The sequence below is a fragment of the Mobula hypostoma genome, chromosome 6, assembly GCF_963921235.1.
Source record: "Mobula hypostoma chromosome 6, sMobHyp1.1, whole genome shotgun sequence".
NCBI lineage: Eukaryota > Metazoa > Chordata > Chondrichthyes > Myliobatiformes > Myliobatidae > Mobula > Mobula hypostoma.
The window spans coordinates 61,226,697-61,249,721 of record NC_086102.1 but is presented as its reverse complement, the minus strand read 5'-3'; the positions used below and the strand labels follow the sequence as shown (position 1 = coordinate 61,249,721).

The 23,025-nt window shown below is 43.9% G+C and overlaps 1 protein-coding gene across 2 annotated transcripts in view; it reads right to left on the bottom strand.

The window, feature by feature from the left end:
* pola1 (polymerase (DNA directed), alpha 1) overlaps positions 1 to 23,025 on the bottom strand; it is a 301,055-nt gene that overhangs the window by 116,972 nt on the left and 161,058 nt on the right. For both annotated transcript variants that reach the window (XM_063049905.1, XM_063049907.1), the window contains exons 33-34: positions 14,584 to 14,765; positions 7,882 to 8,013 (exon numbers count right to left, since the gene is read on the bottom strand). In XM_063049905.1, the coding sequence (XP_062905975.1) occupies positions 7,882 to 8,013; positions 14,584 to 14,765 (314 nt within the window). The remainder of the gene's footprint in view (positions 1 to 7,881; positions 8,014 to 14,583; positions 14,766 to 23,025) is intronic.

Here is a 23,025-nt window from a genome sequence, read left to right as displayed (position 1 = left end):
CTGATGGTCTACCTGACAGGGCACTGAAACTCTGTGCCATCCAACTGGCAAGAGTGTTCAAGGACATCTTTAATCTCTCACTGCTGTTACTGGAGGTTCGCACAGCTTCAAAAGGGCGACAAGCACACTGGTGCCCAAGAAGAGAAGGCTGAACTGCCTCAATCACTATCACCCAGTTGCACTCACATCTACTGTGATGAAGCTCTCTGAGAGATTGGTCACAGCCAGAATCAACTGGTCACAGCCAGAATCAACTCCTGCTGAAGCAAGGACCTGGATCTGCTGCAATTTGCCTATTGCCACAACAAGCCTACAGCGAATGCAAACTCACTGGCTCTCCAGTCCGTTTAGTACTACCCATGTCAGATTGCTATTTATTGATTACAGTTTAGCATTCAACACCATCATAATCTCAGTGCCAATCAAGAAACTCCAAAACCAGGGCGCCTGTACCTCCCTCTGCAACTGGATCCTCGACTTCGTCAACGAGAGACCACAGTCAGTGCGGATCTGAAATAACATTTCTTCCTCGTTGACAATCAACACTGGTGCACATCAAGGATGCATGATTAGCTCACTGCTCTACTCTCTCTCCGTGCACGACCGTGCAAGGCTAGCCACAGCTCAAACGCCATGTATAAATTTGCCAATGATATTACTATGTTGGCAGAATTTCAGATGGTGATGAGGTGGTGTACAGGAGAGAGATAGGTTGGCTGGTTGAGTGGTGTCACAACACCAGCCTTGCACTCAACCTCAGTAAGGCGAAGGAATTGATTGTGGACTTCAGGACAACATCTCCGAAGTTTAATCCCGGGCCCAACATATTAGTGCAATTATTAAGAAGGCCTGACAGCTGCTATATTCCATTAATTTGAGGAGATTTGGTAGGTCACCAAAGACTCCGGCAAATTCTTACAGATGTACCGCGACAGAACTAACTGGTTACATAACAGTCTGGCATGGAGGGACCGCTGCACAGGATCAGAATAACCTGCAGAAAGTTGAAAACTCAGCCAGCTCTATCATGGGTTCTAGCCTCCCCAGCATTGAGAACACCTTCAAAATGCGATGACTCAAAAAGGAAGCATCCATCATTAAGAACCCCCGTCATCCAAGATATGCCTTCTTCTCAATGCTACCTTCAAGGTAGTACAGGAGCCTGAAGACACACACTCAGCGTTTTAGGAACAAGTTCTTCCATTCTGCCATCAGATTTCTGAATGGACAATGAATACATGTACAGTACCTCAAGCAACACACATCAAAGTTGCTGGTGAACGCAGCAGGCCAGGCAGCATCTCTAGGAAGAGGTTGGAAGTGAGAGGCAGGCTATTGAGAGAGGCAGATCTTACATTAGAAAAGGCGATTGATGTTTGCCATGCCAGCGAGATCACGTCAAGTCAGGTCAAAGTGCTCAATGAAGAGTTTGAAGTGCACAAAATAAAAACTGTGAAAACTAACAAGAGTAGGACAAAGCCAGCTCCACAGGATGATCAAAAGGAAGTTAATTGCAACAGGTGTGGTTATAAACATAAACATAAATATTAAATCCTAGAGATGCTGCCTGGCTTTCTGCATTCACCAGCAACTTTGATGTGTGTTGCTTGAATTTCCAGCATCTGCAGTATTCCTGTTGTTTGTGTTTTTTAATGTACAGTACCTCACTGTTTTCTGCTCTTTTTGCACTATTTATTTAATTCACACATTATATATATATATATATATATACACACACATACATATTACATATACACACACACACAATCACAATAAGGAATATACACATATATTTCTTACTGTGATATAGTTTTTTTTGACTATGTATTACACTCTACTACTGCTGCAAAAGTGACACAGTGATAGTAAACCTGATTCTGATCCTTAGCTTGTCAATGACTAATGTGCCACCCACACTTAGGTTTGTTGTTGATCAGGATGGATGGATATACAGCAGGGCGAGAAGTAAGACCTTAAAGACAGCAGTTGGATGCTATTTGCATTAGTGCTTAAGAGGAAATGGATGCCATGCTATCCAAAGAGTTTTCCAACAATTTAAGCACTCATCCAACCTCAAGATAGATCAATCAAGACATGGGTCATCAGCATTAGCAGTGTATGAAAATACATAATGGAGCATCTCAAGTACTCTAAATGTCCATGAAAGATGCTCATCGGAAGAATTCTCATTTATTCCAGGAGCAGAATTCTGGGTACAAGAGGCAGCACTGGACTGGCACATCACTTTATTAAGCCACTTACTTTACCTTTCTATAACCTTCAAAAGAAAGGAAGATTTGGTAGGTTACCTATTGGGTCGGAAGAGGAAGGAAAAAAGAAAATATATGGACACTGTGAAAGAACTAACAGATCTAAGTGTGCGAGTTATCATTGACACTGCATGGGATCGTTCGATGTAGAAAGCCATGATCGCCCAAGCGTGCAACGCGCAAGGAACATGAAGTTATAGTTATAGTCATACTTTATTGATCCCGGGGGAAATTGGTTTTCATTACAGTTGCATCATAAATAATAATAATAAAAAAACCATAAATAATTAAATAGTAATATGTAATTTATGTCAGTAAATTATGAAATGTCCAGGACCAGCCTATTGGCTCAGGGTGTCTGACCCTCCAAGGGAGGAGTTGTAAAATTTGATGGCCACAGGCAGGAATGACTTCCTATGACGCTCTGTGTTGCATCTCGGTGGAATGAGTCTCTGGCTGAATGTACTCCTGTGCCCAACCAGTACATTATGTAGTGGATGGGAGACGTTGTCCAAGATGGCATGCAACTTGGACAGCATCCTCTTTTCAGACACCACTGTCAGAGAGTCCAGTTCCATCCCCACAACATTACTGTCCTTACGAATGATTTTGTTGATTCTGTTGGTGTCTGCTACCCTCAGCCTGCTGCCCCAGCACACAACAGCAAAAATGATAGCACTGGCCACCACAGACTCGTAGAACATCCTCAGCATCGTCCGGCAGATGTTAAAGGACCTCAGTCTCCTCAGGAAATAGAGATGGCTCTGACCCTCCTTGTAGACAGCCTCAGTGTTCTTTGACCAGTCCAGTTTATTGTTAATTCGTATCCCCAGGTATTTATAATCCTCCACCATGAAGAAGACATATTGGGTAGCCAAGTCAATGTCATTTACTTGATGACCTCACTGAATCTGAATCTTACCACATTAGCTTGAAATTTAAAAGAAGCCAGTGTCTGTTTAGAAAGTTAATATTCACACTACCGCAGCAGGTCATGCTCTAAGGAGAGGCAAAGAAGCATCTGTAGCAGAGAAGAAAGATCTTATTTACTCTGTTACAAAGACCTGGAGTTCATGACCATAAAAAGCTGCTAAGTACAGAAATTTACCAAAACAAAGTTGGCAGGTAGATGGCCCTTCTAATTCTTTTAATGCTTTTTAGCATTAACACACAGTTTAAAAACAAGGTCAAATTAAGTATCCCTGGGAAATGCAACTCAAGACACCGAAGCACAAATGAATTCAACGTACAAAAGCTGTTAATAAAATTACCAAGTACCAACTTAAGTGTACCACAACGGGATAACAAGATTCTATCCTGCCTCATGGTTTTGACCTTCAGCTACCCAAATGATTTATGCTAAAGCAGCATTCAAATAAGGGGAAGGCAGCCACAACTCCATTATAAAAGAAACTAGGATGAACAGAAGCTTTGAGGTGCTTTTAGTTTTGAAGGCTGTCAAATTCAGCTAGCTATTTCTGAAAGTATGCAAATTTTGCAATCTAAGTGATATCTTGCAGATAGCGTTAGATTGTTTGCCTCATGGTGTACAAAGCAGCTACAGCACCAGCAGAATGCCTGGTAAATACAAAGCAAATTGACAATACCTCCAAATGTTAATACTGAAGTAACCTGTTACATCTCATTCTTTTCAAGCAGGAACAGGAGTTGGCCATTTAGACCCTTGAGTTAGGGTAACAGTTGAATGTGGACTTCAGGAAGCAGAAGTCAGGAGAGCATGCAACAGTCCTTAGTGAGGGATCAGCAGTGGAAAAGATGAGAAGCTTTAAGTTCCTGGGCACAAACATCGCCGAAGATTTATCCTGGGCCCAACATTTTGATGCAATCATGAAGAAGGGATACCAGTAGCTCTACTTTGTTAAGTGTATGAAATTTGTTATGTCCAAATACCCTTGCAAATTTCCCCAGATCTATAATGGACAGCATTCTGATCGGTTGTATCACAGCCTGGCAAGGGCCTTACAATGCACAGGATTGCAAGAGACTGCCGAGTTGCAGATTCAGCCAGCTCCATGACGGTCACAATATCTGAATCATCCATGAACCCATGAATTCTAATGTGTTATTCTGTTTTGTTGCACTATTGATTTTTCTAATTTATTGTAATTTTATGTCTTTGCATTGTAATGCTACTGGAAGATGACAAATTTCACATCATATAAGACAGTGATAATAAGATTATGATCAGTAACCCAATTCCACATATTGACTTTAGCACATTATCTTTTTGATGAATAAAACTATATCAGTGCTAGGTGTAAACAGACAATTGACATTCTATCAGCCACCATAGAAAACAGGTGGAAGCATCTACCACCCTCTTCCTGCAGAATTGGTTCTGACCTCATTTATGAAGGGCCAAAGAATATACATAAGAAATTGGGTAAGGAATTAAATTCCTTGTTCCTATTCTGCCATTTGAGAAGACCAGAGCTGATCTCCTACCTCAGTTCCACTTTCCTGGACCAATCTTACATTTTTAAGATCTAACAATTTCTATCTTGAATATTCTCAATTCCCCCTTGGGTAGAGAATTCCAAATATTCATTACCATCTATGCAAAGAAATGTTTTCTTCTCTGTCTCCTGATTGGTTCAAAACAAGTTTATTTACTTATTGGCATGACAGTTTCAAGTTTATTTACTTATTGGCATGACAGTGGCTACATTCCATTAGGATTTTGAGAAGATTTAGAATATCTCCAAAAACACCGAAAATTTCTAGATATACTGTGGAGAGCATCCTCACTGGTTGCATCACCATCCAGCATTGGGGTGGGGGAGGGGAGCAACAGTATGGAATTGAAGTAAGCTGCAGAGAGGTGTAAATTTAGTCAGCTCCATCATGAGCACTAGCTTCCGTAGTATCCAGGACATCTTCTAGGTGCGATGCCACAAAAAGGCAGTGTCCATCATTAAGGACTCCCATCACCCAGGTCATGCCTTGTTCTCATTGCTGCCATCAGGAAGGAGGTATGGAAGCCTGAAGGCACAGGCTCAATGATTCAGGAACAGTTTCTTTCCCTCTGCCATCCGATTTCGAAATGGACAGTGAACACATGAACACTACCTCAGTACCTCCGTTAGTTCTGTTTTTGCACTACTATTTTAACTATTTAATACACATATATACACCTACTGTAATTTATGTATTGCATTGTAATGTTGCCACAAAGTCAACAAATTTCACAACATATGCCAGTGATATTAAACCTGATTCTGATTGTCACATACATTCTCAGATGTGAAAATAATCTTTTTTATGGCAGCAACAGTATAGTACATCACAAAAATTGTTAACATAAACTATACATAAATAACAGGGAAACAGCATGTGAGCATCAGTAGTAGGGAAGATCCTGGAATCTATCATTAATGAAGCGGCAACAGGGCACTTGGAAAATAGCGGAGTCAAGATAAATTTATGGAACAAAGTTATGGCTGGCCAGATGGCTCGAATTTATCAATGGTGCCAACCAGTGAAATGGTTATGGTTAATATTGTGTATTTGGTCCCTCAGGAGGCTTCCAATTCAATTACCAAAATCCGTTCAGTTATAAGGGTAATATATACCGGTGTGGATTGAGGAAAAGTTAACAGACCGATCACAAACCTGTCATTTTTGGGTGATGCGTGTGCCATTGAAAATGATGCGGATGTTGCAGGTGTTTGCAATTTGTATCATTGATTTGTCTGAAGGCATCAACTCTAATATATCCAGGTTTACTGAGGACAAAATGTTTCAGATGGCAAAGCCTCAATTTTTTTTATTCTGAGAATTTGAAAGCTGTTGGTATTCTGGGAGATCTTGCTTTTCTTGGTGTTAATACGTCAATTTAGAAAACAATTAGTATGGAAAATGGTACGTCAATTTTTATTGCAAGAGAGTTTAAATAAAGAATAGATATGCTGTATTCTACTTGAACAACAGCTCTGTGCTGAGTCTCAATCTGAAATATTGGCCACCTCTTCACCTCCACACATGCTGTCGAGCCACTGAGTTTGTCCAGCAGTCTGTTTCCTGTTCCAGATTCTTTAATATCTGCCGGTAATTTTAAGTATCGTTAACTTCGTTCAGGATTTCATTTTGTATTATCAAGCAACTTCAATTGATTTTCATTTTCCATAATTGAGATCTCCCCCATGACCACCACCCCACCAATGCCTCCCCATTCGTCAGAGTCCCAGTGTCCTAATGGTCCATTAATACCTAAAATGGCAAATAAATTTTCCTACTTGAAATACTAAACAACATTGCTGCCAAATAGGCAGCAATATTTTCATAATAAGGGACACCAATGTAAAGCACTCATCTTGTACAGTTTTTCTTAATAAGTGAAGCATATGCAAGTAATGAGGGCTAGAGGGGATCCCAAAGTAGAATTTTTCTGACCCAAAGGATAAGTGGAATCTGAAACACGCAGAGATAGTGATGGAGGTGGTAACCCTCATAACAGTTGAGGGATATAGAATGTCGACCAAATACTGTTGATGAGATTAAGTAAGCTGGGTGTATGATGGTCAGCATGGGCAAAGTGGGTGATTAAGTAAGCTGGGTGTATGATGGTCAGCATGGGCAAAGTGGGTCTGTTTCTCTCCCATGTGGCTCTACAGTTCTCTAATAACTGGGCACTTGAGAAAATCCAGTTTCCCCCCTTGCTCTGAATTGTAGCACCATTCAACATTCTTTTCGTGTAATTGATCCCAAAGAACAAAATACACTTAAATTAAAAAAAGCCAGTTACATAAGTACTGTTTACTTTCACCTTGAAAAATATAAATCCTCAAGTTGCCCTTCGGATGCAGTTCTTTGCCTCAAGTATTTGCAGAAAGGCCCAAGACAGGCACTTAAGTAAAAGGGAGCAACTGGAACGAACTTCCAAAAAAACTCAACAAAAGCTGTATCCATTTTCACTTTCTTTTCCAAGCACTGCACAGAATTTATAATTACCAGTTCTTTGCTTCTATTGTAAGTTTAATAGACTAAAGAGCTATCACAGCCACATTTATTTTAAAAGCACCAGCCCTGGAGTGTCTACTAGAGGGCCAAATGATTAACACAAATGCTTTGTCAGAATGAAGATGTAACAAGCACCGCCCAGCCAAAGGATGAATTGAAATCAGTGGGTTATCTTTCAGATTAACCAGGGCATTTAGTGAGGAAAATTTCATGAAAGTGTAATTCTTAGCTTTCATGAATCCACACAGTAGGCAGCCTGCCAACTGTCAAGCTGGTGAAATTTTCCTGCTTCACAAAACATCTCCTATTCATTTCTCAGTTTAGATAAGTTAATGTTTCTCTTGCACAAGCTTATTTGCAATGCATACTCCCTCTTACCAGTAGAATAAGGCATTGTTTATACATCAATGTTAACTTTTTTTAATACTGCACAAAATATAGTTTCTATGGAATTGCATCCCATTTTTATTTAACTAAATGCATTCCGTTTTTCTTAACGCAAGTAACATCATTCAAGCTTAATTCAGCAGTATTAGAAGAAATAAAGCTCCTTTAAAGAACAGTCAGAGTTCATTTCCATTAGAGGAACAATTGACAAGACTTTGTTCTACATATGATTTCATGTACTTACACTGTAATATCTTTTGATATGCCGCCTGCTGTCCAAAGTCAACTTGTTACATATTTGCACTTGATACTGAAAAGGCGATGCTTCACAATTAACATTACTGCAGTTCAGTAAACTGGGTTGTATCTGTTGCCCCTGTTACAGAACAGAAGAGGTGCATATGAAATACAACTCAAAATACTTTAATGATAAGAAACATCACTATTTTTCTGTATAATCAAGATTCAGTAAAAAAGAACATTTTTCACTCAACCCGGTCTATACACAAGTTCTATATCTGAAGTTGCACAAGAATAGTGATGCATTCACTTTACAGTCAGCCCACCTGCAAATTCTCAAAGTTCGTACAATTAATTCTCTATCTTGTTTACTGCTGTAATGAAGGGAAGTCAAGGATTATGTTCACTAACATTGCTCTGTGCCAAGCTCCACTCCTTACTTTCCTCAAGCAACCAGATTGTTTTGACTAAAAAAATCCAAACCAACTGCTCTTCCTCTGGATCAACTTAAAATAATTACTTTTAATTTAGATAAGGGTGCCTTTGCTTTCCATCCAAAGACTAAGATGTCCAGTCTCATAATTTACTGTGTGTTGTAAACCTTGGGGGAAAAAACCTAAGATGATTAAATATTTTCCGATGATTTTAGATTTTGATTCAAGGTCACACAAATATCTGGCATCAGTTTGGGATGGAGATGCATTCCTCTACATTTGATGACAGAGGAGGATAATGATGTACAGAAGGTCAAGGAGTCTTTTTTTTAAACTGGGGGGGATATTTGGGAGAAGGGAAGGGAAAGGAAATAAAGATTTAATATTTAAAAAAACAATATCTTATTTTAACTTTTTCTTGCACAGAAATGTCAACTATTTGAAACGTCAACTGGTAAGTCCCATCTTATTCATTTTCAATGAAGATAAATATTTGCATTCAGAAGATAAATGCAGTTTGAACAACATCATTTTCTAAATCTCCAGCCCCAAGAATGATGAGATTCAATTTTCTTTTGTTGTTGTTGTTTGTTTGCTTGTTTTTTTTTACAGGCTACAAACCAATAACCAAGGAAAAGCAAGAAGCTGATACTTCCTTTCAAAGACAGGATTCTGCAGATGCTAGAAATCCAAAGCAACACACACAAAATATGCTGGCTGGTGGTAAGAAACAGACAAATGCTAAAGAAATGGCAAGGTTGCCGACCGATGCACCAAAACAACAACACACACAAAATGCTGGAGGAACTCAGCTAGTCAGGCAGCATCTGTGGAAATGAATAAACAGTCAAGGTTTTGGGCCAAGACCCTTTTTTCAGGACTAGAGAGGAAGGGGGAAGATGCCACAATAAAAAGGTGGGGGGGGGGAGGAAGAGGAGGATAGCTGGAAGGAGATAGGTGAAGTCAGGCGGGTAGGAAAGTTAAAGGGCTGAAGAGAAAGAAATCTGTTAGGAGAGGAGAGTGGACCATAGGAAAAAGGGAAGGAGGAGGGGACCGAGGGGAGGTGATAGGCAGGTTTAAGAAGAGGTGAGAGGCCAAGAGTGTGGAATAGAAAAGGGAAGGGGAGAGGACTTTTTTAAAACTGCAAGGCGACATCAATGTTTCATGCCTTTTCATTGGCTATGTAGAACAGTCCATGTTCCAAGCCTTTCCCAGTAATGCTCCCCAACTCTTCCTCTGCTACATTGACAACTGCATTGGTGTTGCTTCATGCAACCATGCTGAGCATTTCATCAACTTTGCCTCCACAACTATTCTACCCTTAAATTCACGTGGTCCTTTGCTGACACCTCCCTCCCCTTTCTTGACCTCTTTTCTGGAGACAAACTGTTGACTGACATCCTTTATAAACCTCCCGATTCCCACAATTATCTTTACTATACTTCTTCCCACCATCTCCTGTAAAAATGCTATTCCCTTTCTCAGTTCCTTTGTCACTGCCGCATCTGTTCCCAGAATGTGGATGTCCTCCTTTTTCATAGAACAGAGTTTCCCTTCCTCCAACGTTGATAATGCCCTCACCTGCATCTCCTCCAGTTCCTGAACATCCGCACTCACCCCAACTTTCCACCATCTTAACAGGGATAGAGTTCCACTTGTCCTTTCCTACTGCACCCCATGAGCCTCCGCATCCAACACATCGTTCTCCACAACTTCCACCATCTCCAAAAGGACCCAACACCAAACGTATCTTTACCTCGCCCCCTTCTCTCCACAGGGATCACTCCTTCCATGGTTCCCTTGTCCATTCATCCGTCCCAGTACCTATCCCTACAAACAGCCTAATTGCTACACCTGCCCATTCACCTCCTCCCTCACTTCCATTCAGGCCCCAAACAGTCTTTCCAGCAACACTTCACCTGTGAATCTGCTGTATCCGGTGCTCCTGAGCCTCCTCTACATTAGTGAGATCAGTCGTAAGTTGGGGGACTGCTTCGTAGAGCAGCTCTGCTCCATCCAGCAGAAGCGGAACTTGCCAGTGACCAAATATTTTAATTCCAATTCCCATTCTGATATGTCGGTCCATGGCCTCCTCTTGTGCAACGATGACGCCACCCTCAGGGTGGAGAGGTGGAACATCTTGTATTTTGTATGGGTAGCCTCCAGCCTGATGGCACGAATATCAATTCCTCCTTCCAGTAAAAAAAAACGTCCGCGTCCCCTCTTCTTTTATTCCCCACTGTAACCTATTATTTATTTTACTTTATTGTCACCAAACAATTGATACTAGAGCGTACCATCATCACAGCGATATTTGATTCTGCGCTTCGCGCTCCCTGGAGTACTAATCGATAGTAAATAGTAAAAATTTAAATTAGAAATCATAAATAGAAAATAGAAAGGGAAAGTAAGGTAGTGCAAAAAAAAACCGAGAGGCAGGTCCGGATACTTGGAGGGTACGGCCCAGATTCGGGTCAGGATCCGTTCAGCAGTCTTATCACAGTTAGAAAGAAGCTGTTCCCAAATCTGGCTGTACAAGTCTTCAAGCTCCTGAGCCTTCTCCCAGAAGGGAGAGGGACGGAAAGTGTGTTGGCTGGGTGGGTCGTGTCCTTGATTATCCTGGCAGCACTGCTCCAATAGTGTGCGGTGTACAGTGAATCCAAGGACGGATGATTGGTTTGTGTGATGTGCTGGGCTGTGTTCACGATCTTCTGCAGCTTCTTCGGTCTTGGACAGGACAACTTCCATACCAGGTTGTGATGCACCCTAGAAGAATGCTTCCTGTGGTGCATCTATAAAAATTAGTGAGGGTTTTAGGGGACAGGCCAAATTTCTTTAGCTTTCTCAGGAAGTAAAGGCGCTGGTGGGCATTCTTGGCAGTGGACTCTGCTTGGTTGGACCAAGTCAGGTCATTTGTGATACTGACCCTGAGGAACTTAAAGCTTTTGACCTGTTCCACTTGCGCACCACCGATGTAAATGGGGTCCTGCAGTCCGCTACTCCTTCTGAAGTCAACAGCCAATTCTTTCGTCTTGCTGACGTTGAGGGGTAGGTTATTGTCTTCGCACCATGCCACCAGGTTCTCAAATTCCTCTCTGTACTCAAACTCATCATTACCCGAGATACGGCCTACAATTGCGGTGTCATCAGCAAACTTATATATTGAGTTTGATGGAAACTTGGCTACACAATCATGGGTGTACAGTGAGTACAGCAGGGGGCTGAGTACACAGCCTTATGGGGCACCGGTGATCAGAGTGATTGCAGAGGAGAGCTTGTCCCCTATTTTTACAGCCTGGGTCCTGTCTGTGAGGAAGTTGAAGATCCAGCTGCAGATCTGAGTGCTAAGGCCCAGGTTCCGGAGCTTAGGAATCAGTTTATTTGGAATGATGGTATTAAAGGCAGAGCTGTAGTCAATGAAAAGGAGCCTTACATAACGCATCTTTATTCTCCAGGTGTTCTCAGGAGGAATGTAGGGCCAGAGAGATGGCATCTGCCGTTGACCTGTTGCTCCGGTAGGCGAATTGCAAGAGTCGAGGTTGACCAGTAGGCTGTGGTTGATGTGTGCTATAACCAATCACTCAAAGCACTTCATAGCAATTGATGTCAAAGCCACAGGTCGATAGTCATTCAGGCATGCCACCTGGCTCTTCTTTGGCACCGGGATAATTGTTGCCATCTTAAAACACGAGGGAATCTTAGACTGAAGCAAGGAGCAGTTGAAAATGTCAGCAAACACTCCAGCTAGCTCCCTTGCACAGGCCCAGAGAACCCGTCCCGGGACGCCATCTGGGCCCATCGCCTTCCTTGGATTTATCTTTAGGAAGGCCTTTCTAATGTCCTGCTCGGTGACAATGAATCTCGATGCCACCAGGTCCAGTTCATCCAGAGGGAGCAGGACGCTCCTCTTCGGTTCGAATCTTGCGTAGAATACGTTAAGTTTGTCAGGAAGAGAAGCGCCACAGTTATTAATATTCCCAGCCTTTCCTTTGCGCCCAGTGATCTCATTTAGACCCTGCCATAGTCCACCTGCATCCCTCTGGTTAGCCTGGGCTTCCAACTTGGCTCGATATTGCCCCTTGGCGCCCTTAATGGCTTTCCAGATTTCACGCCTGGATTCCGTGCAGCAACTGGTATCCCCGGACCTAAAAGCCGCAGCTCTAGCCTTCAAAAGGGACTTGACCTCATAATTCATCCAAGGTTTCCGGTTAGGGAATACCCGGATCCTCTTGCAAGACACACAGTCCCCCGTGCATTTCCAAATAAAGTCCGTGACAGCTGAGGCATACTCATCAAGGTTAGCTGCTGAGTCCTTGAATACTAACCAGTCCACCGATTCAAAGCAGTCACGGAGGACCTCATCCATTTCCTCTGTCCAACTCGACACCACTTTTGACACCGTGACCTCCTGCTTCAGTTTCTGTTTGTAAGCCGGGAGGAGGAGTACGGCCTGATGGTCTGATTTTCCAAAGTGAGGTTGTGGGACGGAACGGTAGACGTCCTTGACTGCTGTGTAGCAGTGGTCAAGTATATTCGGGCCCCTGGTGGGGCAGGAGACATGTTGGTATAACTTTGGCAGCGCCTTTCTGAGGTTGGCCTGGTTAAAGTCCTCGGCTGTAATGAGCAAAGCCTCCGGATACCTGGTCTCAAGTTCACTGATGTTGGCAAACAGTGTGTTCAGAGCACACTCCACGTCTGCCTTGGGGGCGAATGTAGACCGCTGTCAGTATTACCGAGGTGAATTCCCGTGGCAGATAGTAGGGACAAGACTTACCGACAGGTGTTCCAGGTCCGGGCTGCAGGAGCTCATCAGTGCCACTGTGTCTGAGCACCACACAGTGTTGATCAGTAGGCAGACACCATCTCCCCTCGTCTTGCCCGAAGACGCCGTGCGGTCCATCCGATGGACCTCTTCACACCTGCCTATCAGCTCCCCCTGCGTCCCCTCCTTCTTCCCTTTTTCCTGTGGTCCACTCTTCTTTCTTATCAGATTCCTTTCTCTCCAGACCTATACTCATCCTACCCACCTGGCTTCACCTATCACCCACACCCCCACCCACTTTCTATTCTGGCGTCTTACCCTCTTCCTTTACAATCCCGAAGAAGGGGTCTTGGCCCAAAATGTCGACCGTTTATTCATTTCCACTGATGGTGGCGGACCTACTGAGTTCCTTCAGCATTGTGTGTGTTGCAGAGGATCAAAGTAGATCTGAGTGAGTACTTTCACAGGAAAATAGTTGTCCTTTAGGTTATTTTTTTGGCGATCAAACATTTCCACAGCATGGAAACATGGATAACTGAGGGACTAAAATTTATCTCTGTTGCCAGCACAACATAATTAGAACTATTGCACTACTGTGGAGATCAACTCTCTATCTGCCCATATTCCTCATTAACAGCAAGCCAGACTGATGTTCTCAATCTTATTCAAACACTCATGCCAACTGGCCTACATTAATTTCACAGAGGAAGCACTGATTTAGTTTTCATTGTCTGAGAAGATGGCAAAGCAAACATCTATTGTCCATTGTGCTGTCAGTGTAATTAATTATAGTCACAGAGAGATACAACCTGGAAACTGGCCTTTTGGCCCACCTAGTAAGCACAGACCATCAATCACTCACCTATCTAACATTAATCCCACTTTTTTTTTTTAAATTCATTCCACACTCTGAACTATCTCCAGGTTCTACCAGTCACCTAAATAATTGAAGGAATTTAAAGTGGCCAATTGACCAACCAACCCACACATCTTTGGGGTGCGGAAGGAAGCCCATGAGGTTACAGAAAGGAGATACAAAGTCCTTGCTGATCGCACCCGAGGTCATGATTGAACCCTGGTCACTGTCTCCGTGAGGCAGCGGCTCTACATGCTTTACAACTGTGCTGCCCTATTTTTCTTCAATTTATAGTACCCCGCAACACTGCTGAACTGAAAGTTTCAGGATTTAGATCCCACAATAATGAAAACAAACCTATAAATTTCAAATGAAGATGCTGTGCAATATGGAGGTGGTGATCCATGCTCATTCTTCCAGTTGGTTGGGTGTTGGGTTGAGGAGACTCTGACAGATGAACCTAGGCAAGTGAATGTGAAATCTGGACTCTGTTTTAGAGTGGTAGCTAGCATCCCAATTAAGTAGACTGCTTGATGATCAAGCCCGAGCCTTTTATGGCCTCTATGTTTCAGCTGCACTGCTAGGCTGTGTAATTTTTTCAATTTAGCCAAGGGGAGCAGGACATGCTTTGTCAATATATATTCTGATACTTACACTGCCATCAAATACATTGTCATAAATGTTTTCTGTTCCACAGTTTGGACATATGAACTTGAACCTCTCTGCATCACGGTATTTTTCTTCATCGGTCAGCTGAACCGGGCCACCCAGCAGCACATCATTTTCTTCATCTTGAAGACAGATATGGTTCACTCTGAATTGGGATGGATCCAAGCCTTTATGGTAGGGAGAGATGGAAAGAAAAGAAATGAGGAATCAAGCTGATCTAGTTAATTCATCTTCACTTACTCATAACCAGACGCAGTTTTACTGAAGGTGCTTTGAAATAGAGGGATTTGGTCTGACAAACTGATAATCAAGAATAATTAAGTTAATTTTATTTACTTTCATTTGGACAGAACGTTGGTGAACACTTCCATCAACTGTCCATAACTTTGCAGCACATGATATTATAGAAGCCCAAGCATGCTGCAAACTTCTGATCTGTCAGTCGGGAATGCAATAAAGATTCACTGATTCAATACTGACACAGTTCTGCATTTTTTGATTAAACCAAAGCTCTTCAGTACATTCAAAGCATTGAAGAAGATCCCATGGCGACGATCAAGAAATTCTTTTAATTTATGGTCCAGTTGACATCCCACCACCATCCACCACAACTGCTTCTAAACTCCCTGATCAATTCCAATAAGAACAAAATCAACTGGTCATTCAACTCACTACCGTTTGTGGAGTATTGCCATCTGCTATAAGACATGCTATTGTAGAATATATTTAAAACTTTCTCCACTTCCCTGGTCTTTGAGTGGAATGATGTAAACTCTTATACAATAAAAGTTTGAGAAAGAATGACAAATAAGTAATACCAACTATCATAACCAGCTTCTTCACCTCTGCCATCTGATTCCTAAATGGACATTGAACCCGTGAACTCTACCTCACTTTTTAAATATATTATTTGTTTTTGCACGATTTTTAATTAAATATACACATACTGTTATTTATTTAATTACTTTTATATTACGTACTGCATTGATCTGCTGCTGCTAAGTTAACAAATTTTACGACACATGCCAGTGATAATAAATCTGATTCAAATTACTTCACAAGCTAGTGAATTCCTTACGGTAGACACTGTGACGACAATGGAGGTGCTTCAGCCACAGATCACAAAGGAAGACCCACAAATAGCTGCAGCAATAATCTAAAAATAATTTTTTTACACCCAGCAAGTATGCTCTCACTCTGACAAGGATGACATACTGTTATCTATGTTCAATAGATTATGTTCCTGCAAGAATAATCTTACTGTTTTGAGTCTCAGGTAAATAAACTTGATAAAATTTATTTATTGACATACAGCGTGGAATAAGTCCTTCTGCCCTATTCGAGCCACATCACCCAGCAACGCCTGATTTAACCCTAGCCTAATCAAGGGACAATTTACAATGACCAATTAACCTACTAACAGGTACGTCTTTGTACTGTTGGGAGGAAACCTTGGAGAAAAACCACACATTCGACAGCGAGGAACATACAGACTCCTCACAGATGACATTGGAATTCAACTCCCAATCCCGACGCTCTGAGCAGTAACAGTGTCACACTAATTGCTATGCTACTCTGGCACCCAGTGACCTATTCTGCAAAAGCCAGCTGGACACAGGCAGATGAACCCGGGCCACTTAAATCCACTCCCACAAAATGACTGCTGCAACTGAATATGACATATATCCTGGGTTCTCAATGTATCTTATAATAAGGAAACAATCCCTCTCTTAGAATAACTAATTTAATAATCCATACCTAGGCACCAGTGGTAAAGTGGATTATACCTATTAGATTTGGTTTTTCTATCTTTCAAACACACCTACCTTGTTTTAATGTTTTGCTGGTTTGCTGCATCAATTGTTTCAATGATCTCAGACTGCTTGCCTACTTTTAGAAAGACCACACTGCAATCCCCAAACTCCTGTAATCAGTGCATGCCACAAGATCTCTGACTCACTCGTACTTTAGGTAAACAGAGTTGTTGTCTCATCCAATGCAGTGATACAGTACATACTCATGCTCCTCATTTACAAAGACAGGTGTGTAAAAAGGGCCCGAAGGATCATTGGAGACCCGAGTCATCCCAACCACAAACTGTTCCAGCTGCTACTATTTGAGAAATAGTACCGCAGCATAAAAGCCTGGACCAACAGGCTCCGGGACAGCTTCTTCCACCAGGCCATCAGACTGATTAATTCATGCCAAAACAATTGTATTTCTATGTTATATTGACTGTCCTGTTATACATACTATTTATTTTAAATTACTATAAATTGCACATTTAGATGAAGACATAACATAAAGATTCTTACTGCTCATGTATATTAAGGATGTAAGTGATAAAGTCAATTCAGTTCAACCCTTTTCATCATGTTCTTTCATGACATATCAAATTGTAATTTATCTAAGAGAAGCAAAATGTTTGCAAATTCAACGTCTGAAACACCTTCAATAACTCCAAAAGACTGAGGTTAGGTAAAATACCGAAAGGCTTTTATTCGCTGTACAATACGACCTCCACAGTGAGTGTCTGCCCCCGGACTGAGTGGGAGGGGCAAGGCGAAACACCTTTATACAGGAGTCTGTGGGAGGAGCCACAGGGGCAGTCAGCAGAGGGGCGTGTCCAGGCAGGTAACCCAGTTACAACCTATATACATGGTTTACCACATTCACCCCTCCTTTTTAAAAAAAGAGTCCCGCGGGGTGAAGTGACTGACAATATTTAAAACAAGCATATTTACAGGTCAAGTCTATCAGGCGGTCGAGTCCGTCGCTGTGATCTACGTAGTACCGGTGGTGATTGCATCGGCGATGGCAGTTGTGCTGGCTCCGGCCTGACTTGAGGTGCCAGCATGTTAGGTGCTGTTAATCCCTCGTGCATGTGCGTCGTGCCCAGTATGGGAGAGTTGTGTGGTGTCTGTGTAGGGTTTGGAGTGCGTGGTGTCTCATGGGTACATACATCGGTGGGTATGGGGTCAATAGTCACCACGGAGTGTTCAGGGTAGGGGCCTGGTGCTCCTGCGGGCGCCAGGTCGCGGATGGAGACTGTGTCCTCCCGCCCATCAGGTAAAACCACATAGGCATACTGGGGGTTCGCATTGAAGTAAGTGAACCCTCTCAACCATCCGGGAGTATTTATTGCTCCACACGTTTCCAAAGCAGCACTGGCCTCGGGGACGTCAGCCAAGTTGGTAGGGTGGTCCCAGTGGTCGACTTTCTGGGAAATGAAAAGAGCCGCTCATGAGGGGTGGCATTGGTGGCCGTGCATATCAGGGAGCAGATGGAGTGGAGTGCCTCGGGAAGGACCTCCTGCCAGCAAGAGACTGGCAGTCCCTTTGACCTGAGGGCTAAGAGTGTGGCTTTCCGCACTGTGCACTTCTCCTTCTCCACCTGTCCATTCCCCCAGGGATTATAGCTAGTGGTCTTACTAGTTGCAATTCCCCTGACCAGTAGGTATTGGCGCAGCTCATCACTCATAAACGAGGACCCTCTGTCACTGTGGATATAGCATGGGTATCTGAACAGAGTGAAGAGCTTGTGCAGGGCTTTTATAACTGACGTGGTAGTGGTGTTGGGGCAGGGGATGGTGAAGGGGAACCGCGAGTACTCGTCGATAACGTTAAGAAAGTACACATTGCGGTTGGTGGAGGGAAGGGGGCCCTTAAAGTCAACACTCAGTCGCTCAAAGGGGCGGGTGGCCTTGATGAGTTGTGCCTTTTCGGGTCGGTAGAAGTGCTGTTTGCACTCTGCGCAGACTTGGCAGTCCCTGGTCATCGTCCTGATTTCCTCAAGGGAGTAACGCAGGTTCCGGGCTTTCACAAAGTGGAAAAGCTGGGTGACCCCTGGGTGGCAAAGATCTACATGTAGGGCGTATAGCCGGTCGATCTGCACGTTGGCGCACGTTCCCTGGGATAGGGCATCGGAGGGCTCGTTGAGCTTCCCAGGCCTGTACATGATGTCATAGCTGTAGGTGGAGAGTTCGATTCTCCACCTCAGAATTTTATCGTTTTTGATTTTGCCCCGCTGTTGGTTATTAAACATGAATGCGACTGAGCGCTGGTCAGTTTGCAGGGTGAACCTTTTGCCGGCGAGATAGTGCCTCCAGTGCCTAATAGCTTCCACTATGGCCTGGGCCTCTTTCTCCACCGCGGAGTGCCGAAGTTCAGGGCCTTGAAGAGTACGGGAGAAGAACGCCACTGGTCTTCCCGCCTAGTTGAGGGTAGCAGCCAGTGCAAAGTTGGAGACGTCACTCTCCACTTGGAAGGGGATGGTCTCATCCACCGCATGCATTGCTGCTTTGGCAATGTCCCCTTTTATGCGGCTGAAAGGGGGAATGTGGTGGACTTGACCAGGGGGTGGGCCTTGTCTGCAAAGTTAGAGACCCATTGGACGTAATAGGAAAAGAAGCCTAGGCACCTTTTGAGGGCTCTGAGGGTGTTCCAACAGGGGGTGCATACGGTTGGGGTCAGGGCCAACGACTCCATTCTCCACGACACACCCAAGGATAGCAAGTCGGGTGGTCCCAAATACACACTTGTCCTTGTTATAGATGAGATTGAAAGCTTTGGCCACTTGGAGAAATTTTTGGAGGTTATTGTCGTGATCCTGCTGGTCGTGACCGCAGATGGTGATGTTATCCAGATATGGGAACATGGCCTTCAGTTGGCACTGGTCCACCATCCAGTCCATCACCCTCTGGAAGACAGATACACCATTCGTGACACCGAAGGGGACGCGCAGGAAGTGATAAAGCCTGCCGTTGGCCTCAAAGGCGGTGTAAGGGTGGTCCTCCCGGCGGATGGGGAGCTGATGGTAAGCGGATTTTAGGTGTATGGTCAAGTACACCTTGTACTGTGCTATCTGATTGACCATATCCGCGATGCAGGGTAGAGGTTACGCGTCGAGCTGCGTGAACCTATCGATGGTCTAGCTATAGTCCACGACCATCCTATTTTTCTCCCTGTTCCAAACAACGACCACTTGCACCCTCCAAGGACTTGTGCTTGCCTCAATGACCCCCTCCCTGAGCAGCCGCTGCACCTCCGACTTAATGAAAGCTCTGTCCCCCACGCTGTACCTCCTGCTTTTAGTTGCCACAGGTTTACAGTCAGGGGTCAGCTTGGCGAACAGCGGTGGGGAAGGGATCCTGAGGGTGGAGAGGCCGCAAGTGGCGTCGGTAGTGCGGCAGTCCGCATGGTGTTGGGTGGGGTGTGTGTGTGTGTGGTCAGTAGCAGGGTATGTGACGTATCCCTACAAAACTGGGGATTTACAACAGTAATTGGTGGGAGGAGCCCATCATACTTCATTGTCACGCTTTTCAGGTGGCTCTGGAAGTTGAGCCCCAATAGCACAGGGGCACACAGTTGAGGCATGACCAGTAACGTAAAGTCTCGATATTCTGTGCCCTGCCCCACTAGTGTCGCTACACAACCCCCCAGATGTCTGTTGTATATGACCCGGAAGCCATGGCGACCCTCTGACTTACCGGCCGTATCATGAGTCCACAATGCTGCACCGTTTCCGGGTGGATAAAACTCTCCCTGCTGCCTGTGTCAAACAGGCAGCTTGTCCTGTGCCCCTCCACCAGGATGTCCATCAGTGACCTTGCGAGCTGGTGGGGAGCACTTTGGTCGAGGGTCACGGAAGCCAGGGTTGAGTCGCTGTCTTGGTCCGGCGTGGTGGGGTGCCCCGTGAGCACCCGTTGGTCGTAGGCGGTGGGAGGTGGCACTAAGATGGCCGCCCCCATGTCTCGCACGTGGTGGCGGCGTGCAGGGAAGATGGCAGCAGGCAAGATGGTGACCCCCCATGTTTCGCACGCGGCGCTGCTCGATTCCGCTCGCAGTTTGGACTTACACACCTTCGCAAAGTGGCCCTTCTTTCCGCAGCTGGAGCAGGTAGCTTCTCAGGCCGGGCAGCATTTCCGGGGGTGTTTCTCCAGTCCGCAGAAGTAGCACTTCGCGGACTTGTGACTGGCAGCAGCCGAGGTCGATTTGCCGGCGGGTTGCAGGGACTTGCGACTGGCAGCAGTCGAAGTCGATTCGCCGGCAGGTTGCGGGGTCTGCAGTGCCCACGAGGCCATCGGGGGATTGCGTGCCTGGAGAGCCTCAGAGTTATGCAGAGCGGCCTCCAGTATGTCGGTCAGCTCGATCGCCGAACTTAAGGTAAGATCGGCTTTTTCCAACAGCCGTTGGTGCACATACACTGACCTGGTCCCCGTGACGAAGGCGTCTCTCACTAGGAGCTCTGCATGCCGTTCTGCCGTCAGCCCCTGGCAATTGCAGGCCTGCATGAGTGTCTGTAGGGCTCGGACAAACTCAGCACTTGATTCCCCAGGCCGTTGTTGACGTGTCACTAAGCGGTGCCGAGCATAGACACTGTTCATCGGCCGCAGATATTGGCCTTAGAGGGCGCTCATTGCGCCATTGTAGTTCGGCTGGTCTCTGATCAGCGAGTAGACCCATGGACTGACTCTGGAGAGTAGAACTCTGCGCTTCGCTACGGGGTCGGTCGTTTTAATCTCCTCTAGGTACACTTCGAAGCAAGCCAGCCAGAGTTCAAAAGCGTTTCCAGCTTCTGGCATTTGTGGATCGAAGTCTAATTTGTCGGGTCTCAAAGCGTGTTCCATGCTTTGAAAGCACCTTCAATAACTCCAAAAGACTGAGGTTAGGTAAAATACCGAAAGGCTTTTATTCGCTGTACAATACGACCTCCTTGGTGAGTGTCTGCCCCCTGACTGAGGGGGAGGGGCAAGGCGAAACATCTTTATACCGGAATCTGTGGGAGGAGCCACAGGGGCAGTCAGCAGAGGGGTGTGTCCAGACAGTTAACCCATTTACAACATATATACATGGTTTAACACAACGTCCAAATTTAATCACGACAATCAGCCATTGACACTTCCTGCTGCTGTGGGAAAACAGCAAACAAAATCAATAATGTCTCCAGCCCAGTCATTCTCTCTGCTCTCCCTTGCCCTTGAACAGAAGATACAAAAGCTTCAGGCACTACCAGGCTCAAAGGCTAGTTTTTTCAATCACTTATTATCAATGTCGTGAAATCTGTCATATGTAGCAGAAGTATAGTGCATGACATAAATAAATGACTATGTTACCAAAGACAAATGATGAGGTAGTGTTCATGAGTTTCATAGGCTTCAGAAATCTGATGGTGGAGAGGAAGAAAGGAAAGACTAGTGCAGACCACTTATACAATAAAGATGAACAAAGTGAAGTCTTAATTTCTGAATCTACCTTTTTAAGGCACTTGTAGTTTAGTTATCAAGCTGCAGCTGCATTTACTCTGTAACTAACACAATATTCAGCATTCGGTTTTGTTTCCCTTCAGAACTACTTCAATATGCTTCTGTATGGATTGGACTATCTGGACACTATGTCAGCAAAAGATTTCACTATCTCAGTGTGTGTGCCAACCATAAAACCAATTAGCAATTATTAATAAAAATGCATAACACTTACTGAGTGCCTAATCACATTGCATTCTCTTTGCCAATATATTAAAAAAACCTTGAGTGGCAGATCCAGAATGCAGCGATACATGAAATCCAACATTCTGCATTCTGTAACATAACTTTTGTTGTTTTCTCTGCAGAATTATTATTACTTCTGAAACTGACTGAATCTCGATTCATGTAATAACCTCTTAGCAATAAAAAGAATTATTCCAATACAGATCCACGGTGAAAGGGAACTGTGTGCAAACAATCCTGATTAATACAGTCCTTAAAATGTGATTTAAGGTTATTGTGTGGACTGATAATGAAGGGTTTTAACGAGAGCTCCTGATAGCCTGAACTAAACTATGGAAGAAAAAAAACCTCACAAAACACCAAAATATGAAATTCCACAGAAAAATAAATTTACCTGTTCTTCAAAACTGCTTAAAATCATTTGAAAATATTAATAGCAGTGATGGGGAAATAATAATTCATAGGCAAACTGCCACACATCACCAAATACCTTTACCATCAGTCATTCTTTTCTGCCACGGCATACAATTCAACAATGCCATAATTACCCAAAAATCAAGCTTCGAGGCTTTTATTTGGGAAACAAATCATTTGACATGAGGTGCCTTGTTTGTGGTGCAAAATCTTGAACTTTCTTTCAACAGCTAACAAAATAAAGGCCACATGAGTTGCAAATAATTTCAAGGCTGCTTCATTTAATAGCGTATGAAACAAAGAGAACTGTGTACAGTTGTTCTTTATTTAATTAACACCCTGTAGATTTATTCAAAGTACATCTCTTAAAGTATGCTTCCCCTTTAAATTTTCACTGTGATTTACAGCAATCTGCAAAGTTGATTCACGACCAGTACAAAACATTAAGAAAACCCTTGTGATTCTAAAACTATTGAAAGGTTCAAGTGGCAAATTTCTATTGGGAAAATTAATGAAAAGTTAAA